We start from the raw sequence: 18,561 nt of genomic DNA, 5'->3' as shown, positions 1-18,561 counted from the left end.
GTACTCCCTTAGCCAATCAGGATGCCGAACACAATGCACATTCATACTGTACAGTACGCTGTAAACAAATGCGTGCAAAATTACACAAAAAAAATCTGCAAAACAGCGAGCCCGCAAAAGGTGAACCACGTTATAGTGAGGGATGACTGTATAGAGATGTATTGCACATTCCTCACCATGTTGAAAACTGTCCAGTTCTTTGTCCTTTAGTGTTAAGTGTTGGGATGATTTTGGGATGGTGGTGGGGATCGGGGTGGTTTCCGGAGAGTCGTTTGAAACTCAAATCTGTCGCTCTGGCCGCCACCGTGTTGGCTGTCCCGCCTTTTTTTCCCCTCCCAGCTAGTGTTAAAATGGGCAAAGATGTGGATCAAGTACGCGTGAACCAGTGATGCGCGGGTTGATCCAAATTGAACAGGTGCCCGTGGTCATGAGTCACCAAACAATATTTTTAATGATATTCGGGTCACGGTCGGTCGGGTCGTTTGAAATAAAGATGGCCAGTAAAGTTTTGTAATTTATGTAGTAGACAAAATTTTCTGTGAAATACACAGAATTTATTGGCTAAATAACTGGCACGAAGATGCCACGAGCTCTACAGGAGGTAGAGAAAGTATAGACTACTTTTTAAATGTGGGTCAGGAAGCGGGTTGGGTACAGTATTTCATGATTTGCTGCGGTCCGAGTTCGGGCGGGGTTAGTTTAAAACGTCGGTCGGTGCGGGTCAATCACACATGGACCCGCGCATCACTGGTGTGAACATGTCAGTCTCCATAAGCCCCCATGTTCAAATGTCCAACTTCACAGCAGAAGTAAACATGTATACAGCCTGGTACTGGACCGGTTTGGCTGATTTGTTGGCCGGACCACCAACACGATGGCGGCCAAAGCCACCACCACACTCTGAGCCGACACCGAATGGGTCACGAATACGCTGTCCATTCTTTATGCTGTCAGTGATGCCCAACCTCATATTTTGTTGCTTTATTAGGCTCTCTGGATTCTGGCAGCAGAAACACATATAGCATCCAAAGTAAAATAAAAAAAGAGCTTTGTCAAATGTGGATGATGCAAAGTCATTACCATTCAAACACTGGATTTGTTGCTTTGCTGCATTTTGAAAAGGCTCGCCGCTATAAAATTAATTCTCAGTGGGTGGGTTAGCGAAAGGGCAATTAGCAAAAAGGTTAATCAGAGCGCTGTGTGCAATCATGAAAATCTTATGTTGCAGTACAGAGCAGGTATATCAGCAGGCAAACTGAATGTGGTGGTGACTGAAAGGCACAAATAAGACAACAAAGATAACAGCAAATAAGATTTTCTTCCTCCTTCGTGTCTCATAGCATCTTATGAGTACCACATCAGTTGAATTGTCACTCAAGTAGCTCGCATGGGAAAACTATCAAGATGGCAGAGAGAGAACAAAAGTAAAGGGCTGAGAGACAGCGACGTCCCCCGAGGAGGTAAAAGCTGTGTAATATGAATGAAAAATTAAGTCAATAAAATGGAGCTGGAGCAGGAGTGTGAGTCCATGTGAGCGTTTGTTGTGTTACAGAATGAAAGCGAGCTGATGCCAGAAGGTTATGGCACCAATTGTCTTCCTCACTCCTCGTTTTTTTTTTAGTTTTTTCTCTCTCCCCTCATCTTCACCTCCACTCTCTGGTCTCTCAGCCTCCGTGGTTCATGCCGCTCTCCAGGGAAGCTGTGGTTTCTGAAAGGTTTCTCGATGTCCTTAATCCCTCCATCTCTTTGTGTCCAGGCAAAAAATATATCCGCATGAAACTCAAGAGGACGACGGGGGCCCCAAGATGTGTGAGAAAAAAAAGACGAGTTTCTTTCCAACCATTTGTAGGAAAAAGAAGGGAGAGCTACTAAGAATAAAACCAATTTGGCTTGTTTTTAAAGAGAAGCACAAAGCTTCAAATAAGTGGTTTGAAAATTGGAGTCCTTCAAGGTTCAACAAAAAGAAGGAATGGTTTGATTTTTACTTATTTTAATAACAAGGAATTATTCCAATGGCAGCTTTAACCGTGGGTTTTAGTTACCACCATTATCTCCAAACCTGCTCGATTTACAGTTTTTGTTTGTTCCCATTTAAAAATGAAAACAGATATATCTGAAAATCATTACAGATGATGGCTGGGTGTGTTATGGGGTCTGTGGAAAGATGGTGAATAGTGTACATCAGTTTTTACGAATCAGGGGTAATTAATTTGATTTAAAACAATATTTGTTGCACGGAGTACACCGCCAACTTCAGATAATCCAGTTAGTAACATATAATACCATGTGGTGCAGCTTAGATTGCATGAAAAGTATATGAAGCGAGCAGAGAAGTTGAAATAGTTAAGATTGTTAAAAGTAACAGATTAAAGTCAGCTAAGATTAATGAATAAAACATTGAAACAGATAAATGCTTGAAAGTATATTCTGAAAATCACAGAAAAAAGGTCGGGAACAGGAGCAGGAATAAAGCAGAACACAAAGTGAAGAAGAAGATGCTCCACCTTGAATACAACAAGCTCCTGAAACACTTACGATTCACAGTCTGACCTTCAAGATCTTCAAAATGCTTCAGCACAGAATTTTACCGTTAATATTTCCTCTACTTCAACACATCCTGCATGTCGGTAAATATAAAAAAATCACTCGTCTCTGTTTTGTACATCATCATGTCTTTATTTGTGTGTAAACAAACTCTTAAAAGAGCATCAGCCAGATCTTGATTATTGGCATTAACATGATTGATTTCTTTTGCAGTCATGGATAAAACATGATCACTCCACTGCAATAAAAGGGTCTTATTGAAACAAGTCATGTCATCTTAAAGTCTGTCCAATCCCGTCCTACAATCTTTTTTTTTTTCCTCCAGCAGAGTCTTAAAAATGAACGCACTGACCATAACTTGAAACTGGCAGATTGAAAAAGAAAAAAGAAAAGCTTGGTCCAGTCTTGAGGAAAGTGAAGTAATCTCACTCCATCAGAAACTTTTTGGACAAATAAGATTTTAGGACTTGATGAATGACTTATTCGTTAAAGGGGCCTTTTCTTTGCAGCGTGTTTATAATAAATAACATGACACCACATGAACTGTTTGCGACCTCAGTTCTGTCTAACTTCGTCTCATCTTACTCGGTGTATGCAGTGTTTCTCACTACTGTATAAGGTGCTGGGTGTGTGTGTGTGTGAGACAGAGATATGAAATGCCATCGCTCGGGAATGTTATTCAGTCGTAATGTTCCGCCGGTGCGAGTGTGTCCATGTGTTTAAGAGTTGGGACACGGCTGGGTGTCCGGAGGCTTATTAGGTTAGTAGCTCGTCAGATCGTTAAATATGTAACAGGTGAAGAGTTCTGCAAAAATAACTTTCTTAAAAACAAACATAAAAACGTTCTGCAGCGATCACACGTCACAGCAGTAGTGTTAAGCTCCGAGTGCAACATAATTCGCTTCCATTGCACATAAACGACAAATATATTTACAGTCAAAACAAAAAAATACAGAATTCATAAACAGAAGAAAACGTCACCACATTCAGAACCACAGACACGTCGTTTATGGGCTTACACGGAGTGAGAATGTAAAGTGTAGTGTGGATTAATGTTACTGACCATTTCTGACTCCACTGGCCTTTCAAAAGGTGAACGCTCCATCTGGAACCAACCAGTAAGAAAAAAAGCTCAGGACCAGCCTCCGTCTTCAGTGACACATTTTCACCGTGAGTGGTCCCTAAATGGACTCGACGGGACATGGCGCACTGAAATTTGAGGGGCTGTTATCAGGAGCTATAAACGCCTGGAGAGCCGGTCGTTTTTAGGTTTGTGTTCACAGACTTGAAGCTCAGCTAGAAAAAACGTAAGCAGCGCAGAAAATTCAAACTTGTAGTGTAGTTTGTATGAATGAAAATTCACAAGCAACACCGGAAAGCAATTCCAAAACTACTTTACCCTCGCAGGGCTTTCTGAGTATAAAGACGATATCCCACCGGGCACGACTCGGTCATGTCACGGCCACAACAAAGCACCTCAGACTACCTGACTCACTCAGATTTGGTCATTTTATGGGTGTTTTATTTTGAAAAATCGACCGGATTCTCTCGTTTCTCTGTCTGACTGGTCGCAGAGTCCGTGGCGCGTGGTAAAATTTGGTCGTGATGAGTCAGGTAGAGGTCAAACCGAGGTTAACGCAGAAGATTTGTGCGATAACGCTGAACCCGTCTCTTAAAACTGGGAGGATTACGCCACATTCTGCTTGTTTTCGTGTCAACAGGAATTTCCGCATAATGGAAAAAATAAATAATAAAACGTTTAAAAAAAGTAAACTTGTCGACTGTAGTTTGAAAGAAGCCGCAGGCGTTGTTACTCTCCCGCGGGACCAGAACTAAATATCCATACTTTAATGCAAAGCGGCATCGACGTTACGTCGTCCTCACTGAAATAAGGACAGTATAGAGAACGTCTGTCTTTGAAGACAGAGGCTGGGGTGCCTTTGACAAACTGGTTTCTGAAACTCTTAAAAAAAAGAGAGCACCCTCCTTTTGTTGTGTGCCGGTACACATTCATGTGTATGTGTGTGTAAGTGTGTGTGTGTGTGTGTTGGATCTATCACACCTCCTTTTAAGGCTTTCAAGCTGCTTTGGATCAAAGTCAGTCCCAGGGGATAATTCAGCATAAACATTGAGTTCAGAAACATCACAGTCTACCTTCACGTACTGCTGAATTCAATTTTTCAGACACATTTCAACACCTACTTGATCTTTTGATTTACAAAAAAAAGAAAAAGGGGGAGAGACCGATGGCCCCTCCAGCCAATCATCTGCTACTGGCATTGATTTGTTAGCTTCATCTGACTTCATCGCCGCTTTTACAAAATAATTTGATTCTTTGTTAAATGCTCGAACACTAAACCTAATGTCAAATTAGGATTGAAGGAGGAGAGAGAGAGGAAAAAAAACAAGGGCAACGTTCACGTCTAAGACTTCGTCTTTAAGCCCTCGTCTCAGATGTGCCACAGACTAAATCCAAAAATGTAGAAACAGCGCGGGGAGAAAGAGAAGAAGAGAACTCGTTATGTTAAAATGAACCCCACACTGGCCACGAGATTAGAACAGATAAACAGTACATTAGGCTATACGCGTCATCATAATTACCGATAGATATATAGCAGTCGCAGCCACCGCCATCCAGTTTTAGAAACACACTTGACTAAAAGGGAATGAGGAGGAGGAGAAGGTTTTCTTTCTGGATTTAAATAAATATTCTGTTTTTTTTTTCTTTTTTCTTTAAAGCCATCTTTCCTCCTGCTTGGTGGGTTTTTTTTGGAGGGGTGGGGGTGGCGGGGAATGGGGTTGCGGCATGTTTTTTTTTTATGTGAAGTTCTGGAGGGGCTGGCTGACCCTCATGCAGGCCCAGTAGAAAGCCCGAGCCAGGGTGACGAGAACCAGGAGCAGCAGCACGGCCCACGAGGCGTAGATCCCCTGGTAGGTCTGAGCCTTCGCCCACGTTCCAGCCTGAAGAGAGAGAGAGAGAGAAATAAAGAAATCAGATGTTGCTTTTTAAAAAAGAGAATTACACATCTCGAGTGCGTCATGTTGATTATAATGAGCCAGCTCGGGGTCCAATCAGGCTGAATGCAAAGAATCAGAGAGCTAAAGCTACAATTAGGCTCGAAAAAGTTCTGTGAATTTATTACGTGACCCGTTTTTATCCCGTCACGAACCGCCAAGCGCCCAGTTAAAACATGAGCCGGCCTGTTTTTATATGACATCTCCTGTGAGTGTATTTTATGGATCCATAGACTGATGATGAATCCACCTGAGCCGGGCCACGACGCGCTGACTGAATTTTACCGTCTGAGACGCGTGCACACGTGTTTTTTTTGTGTGAACAAGATGTTCGATGACTGAGGGGCTAAGGGAGAAAATGGCTTTGCCATCAAGTGTGCAGCTGCTGAGAAGAAAATTATTTAATGAAGATGGCAAAAGTGACTTTGAGAGAAGCCACAGGGAGAATATGGAAGTGGATTATATTTTTTCGGAGGATATGGGAATGTGAGTTCCTGTTTCAAAGTCACAGCGGTACAGCAAGGATAATATGGGTATAAAAAGTCCAAAGAAATGATGAAACTCGATTAAGGGAGAATTGTTTCGTATATATATTTTATCGCTCTCAGGAATGTCATAAATTCCTTTAATGAGTAATATTTGTTCCTGTTTTGACACCCAGAGATCTCTGGATGACACAAGCTCAGGCTGAGGATTCATGTTGTCTAGAATAAAGCATTAAGCATGTTTATCTCTGGTTTTGTGTACGTTAAAAAAACATCAAATATGCTTAAAATGAAACATATAACTCAGCCTTCTATTCATTTCTTCCTTCTTCTGTAATGATCAGTTAAGTTTGAATAATTCAAGCTGCTCTCTGGATCTTTAAAGAGTTCATTTTAGGTTATTTGAAGTGGAGTTGTATGAGGTATTTATCCATAGACAGTGTGTACACAGAGATGTTAGTGCAGCAGTGAGTACTGTGACAGTTGTAGAGGGGGACAGATTTATCATGTACAGTTGTTGGTAGTGTTGGAGAGGAGCTGGAGGTCTTCAGGAGGTTTTTGATCTGGTAGGACGTTCCACCAACGGGGAACAACAGACGAGACGAGTTTGGATAGGCGTTGTTTATCGGAGGAGGCGACATATGTCCGTATGAGGGTGACTACTTTGTAGGCAAGCATTAATCATTTGAATTTAATGTGGGCTGCTACAGGTAGCCAGTGCAGCTCGATGAGCAGCGGGGCAACGTGTGACCTTTTGGGTTGATTAAAAAACCAGGCGCCGCGTTCTGGATCCTCTGAAATGGTTTGACTGTGCAGGCTGGGAGGCCCGTCAGGAGGGCGTTACGGTAACCGAGGCGTGAGATGGCCACAGTCTGCACCACGTCGAGTCAGGTAAGCCTGTCACGAGCGGGGAAACTGAGCGGCCTGTACTTTCACCAGTTTACCATCAGTTATTTCACTCTTTAAAGTCACCAGACGTCACTGATAAATATCATAGTTTCACCTTGTCGTGACTTGGGATGGGATGTGTTTCAGTTTATCTAACGATTCTCTTATCAACTCCAGAAACCATGAATTACGTCACGCTCGATTCCAGCAAGCACGACTAATTACGTCACGTAACTTACGCAAGTTTGACACGTGCAGTGCAATCAGTAGTAAACAATGGCACCCACTCGGTTCGAACGCTCCAAAGTTTGGCTGCATTTTACCAAAACAGACGGCAACAGGGCGACTTGCAATCATTGCAAAGTGGAGATGTCATGTTTTTGACACGCTTCGGACTGGAGATGAATCTCAACCTCGCAGCAGCGGCAGCAGCCAGGCTATGACCACCTCTGCGGTTACTACGGAAGGTAACTCTGGTAAGTAACACACTGACTACCATGTTAGTGCCATGTGCTTCTTGCCACAGTTACACATCGTTACTATTATCTAGGCTGTGGGCCTCTTTTGACCTCGCTGTTGGTTTTGTACGGTCGTGATACTTCTAACTAAACAAAGTTGATGCTGATCAAACTGTTTGTTCTCCTTTTTCCCCCCAAATGAGAATCGATAAAGAATCGAATCGTTAAGCAGAATCGATAAAGAATTGAATCGTTAAGCAGAATCGATAAAGAATCGAATCGTTAAGCAGAATCGAATCGTTAAGCAGAATCGATAAAGAATCGAATCGTTAAGCAGAATCGATAAAGAATCGAATCGTATCATTCTTATCAATTCCCATCCCTAGTAGTGACTGCTGGACTAACCATAACATGATGAAGCACGGACGTCACGCAACAACACAAACGAACAGTGGTGGAGCAGAAACTTGCTGCCCTGTGAGGTAAAATTAGAGTTTTTAAAATCAAGGACGTCCGGTGGTGAACAAATGATATAAAATCAGGGTATAAAAAGAAAAATGAGCTCCAGACACAGGCTGGTTTGGTAGATCTGCGTCACTCACCAGCCAAAAAAGAAAAACACAATAACTGTAATATACTGAGTGGCTGGTAGAATCTGAACATCCACTTGGCCGGCGGAAACAAACACTTCAGCCTCCATCGAGGAGGGCTGTCTGCCGCCGAGGTGAAGCTGTGAAAATATTCTAAATATAGCATACGCTTGGACTGATATTGATTTTTTTAAAAGGTGACTAAAATACATTTTGTTGCTGACCTTGTCCAAAGCAGTACATCGCTCACTTCCGTGCTGGGACTCTGCTCCCCCCAAACTGCAGGAGCACCGACTGTCTGCTGGAGGTTGATATAGTGACTGTGGATGAGCACCTCGTGCAGCTGGTCTACCCTTTTAACAAATTAACTGCCTTTCTCTTAGACGTGCTGCTGAGTTTGGGGGACACAGCACAGCTCCAAAACAGCTGCCACCTCCGAGCGTTGTTCAAACCGCTTGCTTCTTTAATGAAACGCAGCCTGGAAACGAAGTTTGTTGCAGATAAAGTTTATTGACGCGGCGTAGAGATTAAACTGTCAGAACGTGTGCTCCTGTGCCATTCTTAGAACGAAACAACCCGATCTCATATCGTGACATTTATTGCCTCTGCGGCGGCGTAATGCAACGCCAGCGTCAATACGGATTATTTACCGTGTGTGCACATTGCTTACTGCTCTCCATGCTGGCAGGCACGTATGCATCCCGTGTTCAGTGTGGATTTACTGCAGGGCGGCGTTTCGTGTTCATCGTGCACCCTCTGCTGTTTGTAAAGCAGAATGTGCCAAATATCTTCTCTCTGTGTGTCCACGTTTATTTCTAGACTTTTATTTCTTATAGGATTCATCTATAATCGGGAGATTATTCTGCTGATTCGCTCTTATTTTAACCATTTAAATGACGGCAACAAAAGCACTGTGAGCCAACATAAAATTAGCTGAGAGTTACATAACGTGTTCGGCTGCTCAGTAGGTGTTAAAAGGCAGAACGCTGCTTACAGTTAAACGAGCCTGTGTTTGTGTTTGTGCTATATCTTGCTGACAAATAGAGGCCTGTCACACAGTGTCTGGAAAACCGGCTGTGAGGTACACACCCTCCATGTTAAACAAGCGACAACAAAAGCAGAGATTGTATCGTGGCGCTTCTTCTTCTTCTTCTTCTTACTGCCTTTGTTTTATCTGCTGTTGTGAAGTTTTCACATAATAAACTAAAAAAAAGGGGGAGGACAGACTGAGGAAGAGGTTTCTATCTCGGAGATGTTTGTAAGGCGTCCGCTCACCATCAGCCCGGCGGTGGAGATGCTGAATAGCAAGCAGAGTAGAAAACACCACAAGCTTCGCCTCCGGGGATACCTCTGACCGATGGAGGAGCTGCAAGACCAACAGGAGACACAGACAGAATTAAATGAGGTAAAACACAATGGTACCACCCTGTGTTGTTCTGTGTCACAGCAGAAAGTCTGGGCTTTGGACCCTGAAACTGAAGCAGCAGCAAAAAACAATAATTACTCCAGGATCAATGAGAATTGTACTTTGTATACATCGGCGGGTTTATGAAGTGCAGAGCTGAAGTAAACGCTGATGATGATGAAGACACACCTGCAGGAATTCAACATCAAGCAGCACCTGTCCAGGTTCAATTTTAGATTTGATAAACAAGTCTGAGGACTACAGCTGTTCACAAAGATGGTCGTGGCACACCTGAGTATTGCATAAAATAAGCGGTACAGCTCTTTTTTAGCATCTTGGGAGGTAAAACAATGCAGAAAATGTGCAGAAAGCTGCAGGTCGGCTTGGTTATGCTTGTCCTGTGAACTTTGCTTGCTATGTCAGGATTTTCCCTGGACGTTGCTGCTGACCACATCCCTACATGACTATCTCCGTAAGCTTCTCAAGGTCCTAAATCTCACAGATCAGAAAAGCCGTGATGTTATAAGACACATGTAAACACTGGTGAGGAAAATGTGTTCCAGCGTTTGAGGTCAGAGACAAAGTCACACAAACAGGATTTGACAGGTTCAGTCTACAAAGTAAAAAATAAAAAAGGTGCGTGTGTGTGTGATGTTGGGAAAGACCCTGAAGCCACTACTCGCTCATTCTTTGAGCTCTTTGAGTAAAAAAGCTGCAGCTGGAAGCCCGAGGATGCAAATGTACGACGTGAGGAGGGAGGTGATGTAATGCACGAATTGCTTTACAGCTACTTACACTTTCCTGCAGTGTGGGCACCTGGCCAGCGTTCGGTCTGTGAACTCTGTCCACTGGAATTAAGAAGAGAAAGAAGTGTGACCTTCAGCTTTCGGCCAACAAACAACATGCCTCTCTGTCAAATAATCACTTAACTTGTAAGCAGCAGCATCACGTTAACTGTAATTAGAACTGACCTACATTGGAAGAGCAAAACATATTTTCCGTGCCCTCCATTTCAGACTTTTCTAGCCGAAGGAAATGTAACCTTGTCTCTGGGTAAAAGTGCACATTTGTGAAGGTGTTCAAAGTCCTTCACCGCATTTGGAATTAGAGATTTATTTGGTGCGCTTGTCCCGGCCACGAGGTTTTTTATATTAGTGACCTGATCGGAGGCGTTGGAGTGACTAATGGAGGAGATGTGAAGGGCTTTGTATGAGGAGTAGAGATCAAACATGGATATTGCACTAGAACAACTGACTAATAGAGAGAGTGTCATGGGAAACCTTTTTTTTTTTACTTTAAAGAGAATTAATCTGAGCTCAAAGTGATGACTCAATCTGCTTTCAACACTCTAAAATTCAAACACATTCAACTCGCGATGATGGAAGACGGAGAAAAGCGGCGATTGTTTGCCGTTTTTGGCTTGATGAACGACTTCAATAATCAGCTGTGGACACATTTTTCTGTTGATTAAATGCTATGCGAGCGCTCTGACTGCAAGACAACTTAATGATGGATTCCTCGTCCAATTACAGATGCTCTTTAAAAATTGGATCATGGGTTTAAATGCGCTCACTGCTTCGCGGATTGATGACATATTTTACCCAATTCAACAAAAGCGTCCGAGTTCTCGCCGCACGGTGTCCAAAAAAAAATGAGAAAGAATAATAGTCTCCTCTCGGAATGAGGGCGTTTATTCCCTCCAAAACGTTACGCTCTACATTCTTCTTGTTCTTGATCGCCGCGACGCCACCCAGGGCACAGATTTGTACTTTCCTTCAGCCATCCTGTCTTTAAGCAGGAAGGAAACGTCCGGCCGAACGCTGAATACGCTGAAACATCCATCTAACCTCTTTTTATAACTCTATTCTTCTCTTTCTATGACTCTGCCGCCCTCCTCTCTTTCTCCACATATCCAAAATATATTTACCTGTCCTGCACATTGTTAAAAAAGCAGTAAGTTAAACCTTCAATTCCCCTTTTGCACAAAAAGGTCTGAATATATCAGCAGAGGGTTGATAGGGTTTATTGATCTACACCGGTAACTCAACATTTCCGTGGCCTGGTGCTGAGGCGTTTTGACTTTTCAATAATTCACTTTTCTGCCTGTGCCACATTTCACGAGACAAACTTTCGCAGGCCGGCTGAAGCTGTCACGACATATTTCTGCTACAAATAATAAAAGATTACCTCCAAAATGCCACAGCAGGTTTAATCTGCGGCCGTTTTGAAAAGCAATGCGTCACCTCTTCACATACATCTTTATTGAATCTTGGCTCTCTATAGTGATGGCGATCTTAATGGTTGTGTCTTTTTTCAGACACGTGTCGATCAGAGGTAGCCGAGACGTGGGAACCCGAGCCAGAGACTTAATAAACGGCGGTTGTACTGATGCTGCATTTCCTACAGATCCGTCATAGACGCTGATAAGGGCAATCACATAATGGATTTTTAAATAACACCTACAAATGGCATCAGTGTGAGACTCAAATCTCAAAGAGGGAAGGTAAAGAAGAAATTAACTGGAGCTTGAACTGGCTCAGGTGTTGTCACTCTAACGGATATCCAGGCCAAGACTTCCCCTCCAGGCTGATTAGAAACTTGATACATCACACCACAAACGATAGCCGATGGGTCACGAGATGCATTTCGGCCACACGGACTGCTGCAACCAATGCTCTTTGAAACATGATTAGTCAATTCTGCTCTGACTAGAAACAGAAATCAGAATCCTGGTCGCCTACTTACACTTACCTACTGTCAGTGGTCGTTTTATGTACCAACAGGTCAAGAATGAACTTTTTGTTTTTGACCAATTGTTCAACAGTTTGGTTTTGTTTCAACTGTCTTTTTGCCAGGTGTTAATTAAGAAGATTAAAAGCAGTCTTTGTAAAAACCACATAGTGTGATTGTATAGGTTTCATTATGTGCCAGACTATTTCTTGGCCAGCCAGAAACTTCAGGAAGCCGCTGCAGGGAAAAACTCTGGCATCAAACCCAGCGTCATTTTTAGGCTTCGATTTCTGTATGGATCCAACAAACGAGATACAATGTGTGAACTCGTGAGCTTCAGACGTGCTGCTGGTCACATGAATGAAAAAACCCTTCGTTTAAGTTGAGTTAATGTTTTTTTTCTTTGTACCAGGAAAGTGTTGCTGCAGTGTCCACAGGAGACTCGGGCTCCGGCTGGCTGGGGGTCGGGACTGGCCGGACCAGGATGGACTGGACCAAGATTAATTATCCTCTTACTGCAGAGAGAAAGACACACAAAGACAACATTGACACCGCAAATGATTTAATACATTATTCAGTGTAAGTGCGAGTTAATAATGATTGCCTGAGACTGTGAGCAGCAGGCGTTTCTTTCTGACAGCGTGGAAAGGCTAGAGACAGTTTCCCTTCCTGGGATTCATCAGCAGTCAATCCTGCTATTACCGCTAACAGTGCTTCTCCACAACTGACTTCCCCAGACAAACTACGGTAGCTGAGAATCACTGATTAGACAGCAGAGCAGGGATGTGTCTGGTTTAGTCAGCATGTCTGGTTTGAATGCAAAGCAGTGACAGCGGAGGTAAACTCTCCACAGCAATTTAATGCAGGAACGGTGGCCTGCTGGGAATATAAACAACCTTTGGCATCACTTAAACTAAACGGGTGACCTTTGTTGACAGGGGCTAGACCTTTGCGTCCGCCCACCCCTATCAGATGACTGATTCAGGTCTGGCATCGTGACATGAAAGAACAGTTTCTACGTCAAACGTATCGATCCAATGAGCACCGGGCGTGGAGGTGACACGGCATTACATTCAGGCGGATACATGGGCTCAAGAAAATCATAAAAAATGTCAAGACTGAAGATGGAAATGGAGTGTAATGACTTGGCAATTTTTGCCTGATTTCAGGCAACAACCTTTGGTCAACTGTAATAAAAGCAGAAATCTGTCACAGCAGAAACAAGTCGACTATGAAAGTCTGCAAATGTCAGCATCGGTGACACAAAACTCACAGTGCAAAGACAATATTTTCAATTTAGGTTCAAACTGAGACTCATTCTGGGAACTGGGATTCAAATAACGTCGCAGCAATTTGTGGAATATTCTTTAAAAGATATCAGAAGACTTCATTTGGTTTGAAAAATATCTAAACATGCACTCATTTAACCTCCAGTCTTACCTTGTGATCTGCTTTGAGGCGGACGGATCTTTATGACAAGAGACTGTGATGCAGTGTTTAAAATTACACACGTTTACATCGCAGCAGAGAATTAAAGAATTAACACCCCTTCCCAAAAAAAAAAAATAAATAAATAAAGAAATGGCTAAAAATGTTTCCCTTGCACATTTTACGCCTCGGGCATAAACAAGGAATTGTATCCGTCTTCCAAATTACACCAGGATGCAGCAGCATGATGTTCAGATGAGCTGCCAGTGTTGCACATTTTCAGTGACTGACATCAGCCCTGTGCTTTTTTTTTTAAAAACAACACTTTGGCATCTGTTAACTTGTAAAAAGAGTTTTTTTTTTGTTCAGCTAATTTCCTGATAGAGGCCGACTCAAACTTTTCCTTCCTCCTTAAATGTGTTTGAACTTTCAGCAAGCCGGTAATGTTTTCTTCATGCACCTGAAAAAATTAAAAAAAGCAGCACACGGGAGACGTTTACTATAACTCATGGAAGAGCCTAGTGTGCTGTGTGATAATATATGAATGAATCTACCGACTGTGCGTTTGGTTAGCAGCTGCTCTGCAGGAAGTTGGTGCATAATTAAAGAAGCCGATTTCGATTTAAAATGAAACTTTCGACATAATCCTCCCATAATTCCTGAACGAAATCTGGCCCGGCACGACACACGACACATACTGAATACTGCTCGTAGCGTGGACAATGTGCTAAAGTGAAAACGCATGATGCTGCTCTTTCTAATGAGGCTGTTATTTCCTCATCCAGCTCGCTGAGCGCTGCATGTAAACTGCGCTGGGAGCGCCACCTTAATTGAGGGACTGCTGCTCCCGCTGCACCTTGTTTCCTCTGCTTCAATTCGCTCTTGGTTGTACTTCACAGCGGTGTGTGTGTGTGTGTGTGTGTGCGTGCATACATGCACACATTTGGAAAGAACGTCTCACCAATATGGCCGGGGACAGGCGATCCTCTGGGAGGTGACTTTGCAGATGAGCAGGCAGTTGCAGGGGCAGCGGACGTACTTCTTCCCTGCTGGGGCGTTCTTAATGGGCTGCAGAGGGAGACAGAGACACGCAGGAGGAAGAGATAAGACGACAGGAGAACAACGCATTAGGGTACGAGAAGATAACGAGCCAATTATTCTTGAAGGAGTGAGAATTAACCAGTAGTGTGTGACAGAGAGGCGCCTAAAAGTTGGAGCTGCTTGTTGCTGTTGAAATGACACAACAGACGTAATTATACAATTAGTTTGTCATATTTACAGATGAATGAAGACTCGAGCATCTAGTGCTCAGTGTTTGTAATTAAAAACACACGTCGGTAACACCTTTCTACCGGTACATGTGCTGTATTTACCTCTACATATCTGTCTTGATATGTGAAGTAAACCCTGTATGATATGTTCTGTTGGTGCGGCCCGTTTTGTATCATCTCTCAGTACCGCAGGCTAGAAATCAGCCGTCAAGGACGTTGTTTGAGCACACGCAGCGAGTGGAGACTTTAATCGTACAGACACGAATCACACACCTTGCTCTGGGCTTAATAGAACATCGTGCCGTCTGTCCTGCGTCTACGCTGCATCATTAAATTTTGACTAACCAGATCAGGCCCGAGCTCTGCGAGTTCCCTGCTCCGTTATCAATTTCACTCATATGAGCTGTGGGAGTCACGAGAGAGGTAATGACAGGGAGTGACTACTGATATCATGAGCAATCATTGCACGGTGAAGCGGCTAATTTCAGTCACCTTTAGCCATTAAAACTGTCGTATAGAGACGTGCCGGCCTTAATGTTTATATTACTTTAAATGCAGTGGAACACAACGATAAATCCTGCTGTCGTTCTGATTCAGAGAACTCAGCTGTGTAATCTATTAATCCAAAGAAAATAAACGTGTGCTGTTCTCTGTGATTAAAGAAGTCGTGCAACTTCCGATCTGACATCTCAATATATAATCATCGCTTCCGCTGCTGCCGCCGCTGCGTCTCTTGATTATAACCATCAACTGCAATAAAAGATATGTTTTTTTTTTGCGACATAAATCTGTGACAGTGAAATAACCGTTTATATTGTTTACTTGTATCAACTGTCAGCCCACCTCAGCTGTCAAACCAGAGCCTGGATTAGACGAAACTGTTCATGTCGACTAATTTATCAGCTCTAATTAACAACGGAGGGGAGAAGAATGCCCCATTAACACGACTAAAGACCCTCTAGATCAAACCTAGCAAATAAAAAAATTGCTTCCTGTACAAACATTTGGCTTTGAGCCACATGTCTGTGATTTCTGCCGATGCATGTTCGCACATCCTGACTAATTTCCCTCTAAATGCAACCTCATCTTATAAAGGTTGGAGCCAACAATCTGGGCATATTTCTCCATGTGTGCATATGTTCGCTCCGTCTGTAAATTGCTCATACTGCCACTTAGGACATCTGGGAATGTTTCATTTTTCTCTTCCATCTGTACGCCGCTCCGCGCAGCCAGTGATGCACGCTCATGGATCCGCCCTCTTCAACCTGTGAATGTGACAGTGATGCTTGTTGAAATTACATGCTGCATTATCCTCAGACGATTGTTTCCATCCTTTCTCTCCGCAGGGCCCGTTTCCTCAAAACAGATAATTAAAGCGTGATAACTATATTTATCTTCAAATGAGTGAAAACTTTTCATTAATCAGCTATGCAGAAATGCGTCTGGTTATTTTTTTTTCCATCTCGCCACACCTGACCAGTAACGATGCATCTTTAGTTAGAGGCAGCAAATGCAAAACAGCAGCGTGTCACTGTCAAATGAACTGTGACACCTGTATAATTACAACGGAAACATAACGAGAGCATTGTTAAGATGACAAGCAGGCTCCATCTACTACCTTCGGGTGTTGTTTGTTTGTTTCTGGGGAACTTTATGGAACTTTTTCCTCCTGATTTTCTGTTCGCATGTCACTGAGGCTTGGTCAGGAATTCTGGCACTTCGACTTTAGACGATAAACAAGTTATGTGAACTTACAGGTGGCCTATTTACAGCATGCGACCCGTCATGATGAATTATTATTCAGTTTTATGGCATGAGTAAATCATAATCCGATTTATTGACCACTGGTATAAATAAATCAGACAAGTTCTTTCAGTCTATTTCTTGTCTAACAGATGGAGCCGCAAAGAGATTACTTAAAAAAATGTCACGTGACTGTGACTGGACTTAAATACCATTTAAGATTAAATATGTAATGTTCGTGCCAAGTTTTAGATGAACCCAATAACTCCTGTTAGGTCACATTCAGACAGATTTAGTCCATGAACTCGAGCAGGACAGTGCTCAGTTTTAGAAACATTTCTGTGGAGGGCTGACCCGTCTGTTCGGCGAACGCAGCGTGACATTGGGCTACAGTTTTCCAAGAGTTGGATCCGCATATTTAAAAAAGCAAAAACAGCAGCAGAAGTGTCACTGTAAGTACTTTCTACTGACGAACATTTTCATGGGATTATAGGGACTATTAGCGACCTCAGTGTTCTCTGTGGATTATCCAGAGTCATGATGATCCTGTGGCATTCCCAAAACAGAATTACATCACTGTGTTGAGGTGGAGGCGGAAACAAAACCTGCTTCAAATAAAACTAGAACTTCTCTGTGGGTAGACACCACTAGAGGGGAAAGAGGATACTGGGCAAGAATTTGTGCATGTGTGTGAGGCAACTGCATACACTATATAAACAATACAGATTCCTCCAGAAACCTACCGTAGCTTCATTGCAAACCCCGCACTTCACCACATGCTGGTGGATCTTTCCCTCCACAGAGATCAGGCTCTGACACACCCTGCAGCTGATCACAGGGGCGCTGCCGCTCTCCGGGGAGGTGAGAGGGGAGTACGGCGGCGGGTCCTCCCCTAGGAGCACAGAGGGCTGAGTTGGACTGGGGAACGGAGGGAAGCCTGCACAAGGGGAGGAAGAGAAGAACAGTGAATACAAAAAAAGTAGTACAACCTGTGGCAAATGAATAGATAGCTGAGGGAACACAGTTGCGTACGTGACTGGGGGAGGGAGGGGAAAAAAAATCCCTCAATTCCCATGGCGAGTAACCTCTTACGTTACGAATAACAAGATAATAAGATTTGGTCTCGAGTTCAACTGAAAGGAGCTTTAGAAGAAAAACTCTCCTGGAATGCGAAGCAGGGTTAGGTTCAACAAATAAGAGTCTATTTATCAGCGACAGTGCGGATGCAATATATAGTACTACCCGCTCTAGATTTCAAGCAGGCAGGATGAATAATTCGTGTTTAGAGCTGGTTATGTGAGCAAAACATAATCAGGAGTAGGGATGTAACGATGCATCGTGACACGATTAATCGGTACAAATGCGTTACGGTTCGAACCGGTTGACAGAAAAAATGAGATGTGATTCTTCGCGAATGCGAGAAGTAGAATGTGTAATATGTTCTTTTTCTTCTTTTTCTTAAAATTAGAAATAGGTTACGTTATCTTAAAAAAAAAAGTCATGGTTGGTGATTCATTTGTTCAACGTCAGACGTCGGAGCACAGAACGAGGGAAGACGTGGCGACTGTAGAAAGTAGCTTTGAAATAGAGGATGCACCGAGCAGCTTTAAATCATTTTTGGATTCCCTATATACACAAATACAACCGGTGAGAAATGGACAGACAAAACCAAAAACAGAATGTAAATATTGCAAGAGACCACTGACATATAGCGGCAACATGCAGCAGCATATTCACCGCCAAAGTAGCGTTACGCCACCTCGAGAGCAAAAACTGCACATTACACCAGTTTACTTGTGAGACTGCAGATATTTTTCATGCATTTTGTTGTTTAAGATGTAAGCTGCACTTTTATTTTATAAGAGAACACAAACTGTTTGAGAGTTTCTGCAAAGAAAGCACCTAAGATTTTTTTCCTACAAATAAAAAGATTTTATTTGGTCATAATTTGTCTGTAGCTCATTTTGATTAAAAAAAAAAAAATCGTATTGTGAACAAAAAACC

General features: G+C 42.9%; 1 protein-coding gene across 1 annotated transcript in view; it reads right to left on the bottom strand.

Moving 5' to 3' along the window:
- Positions 1–2,655: 2,655 nt before the first annotated feature.
- pip4p1a (phosphatidylinositol-4,5-bisphosphate 4-phosphatase 1a) overlaps positions 2,656–18,561 on the bottom strand; it is an 18,773-nt gene continuing 2,867 nt past the window's right edge. The window contains exons 2-7 of the mRNA XM_019264889.2: positions 17,301–17,494; positions 14,505–14,611; positions 12,525–12,630; positions 10,181–10,233; positions 9,256–9,346; positions 2,656–5,505 (exon numbers count right to left, since the gene is read on the bottom strand). Coding sequence (XP_019120434.1) covers positions 5,362–5,505; positions 9,256–9,346; positions 10,181–10,233; positions 12,525–12,630; positions 14,505–14,611; positions 17,301–17,494 — 695 coding nt within the window. The 3' untranslated portion in view covers positions 2,656–5,361. The remainder of the gene's footprint in view (positions 5,506–9,255; positions 9,347–10,180; positions 10,234–12,524; positions 12,631–14,504; positions 14,612–17,300; positions 17,495–18,561) is intronic.

The sequence above is a fragment of the Larimichthys crocea genome, chromosome II, assembly GCF_000972845.2.
Source record: "Larimichthys crocea isolate SSNF chromosome II, L_crocea_2.0, whole genome shotgun sequence".
Lineage (NCBI taxonomy): Eukaryota > Metazoa > Chordata > Actinopteri > Sciaenidae > Larimichthys > Larimichthys crocea.
The sequence above is the reverse complement of the archived record's forward strand: the minus strand, read 5'-3'. Positions and strand labels throughout refer to the sequence as shown.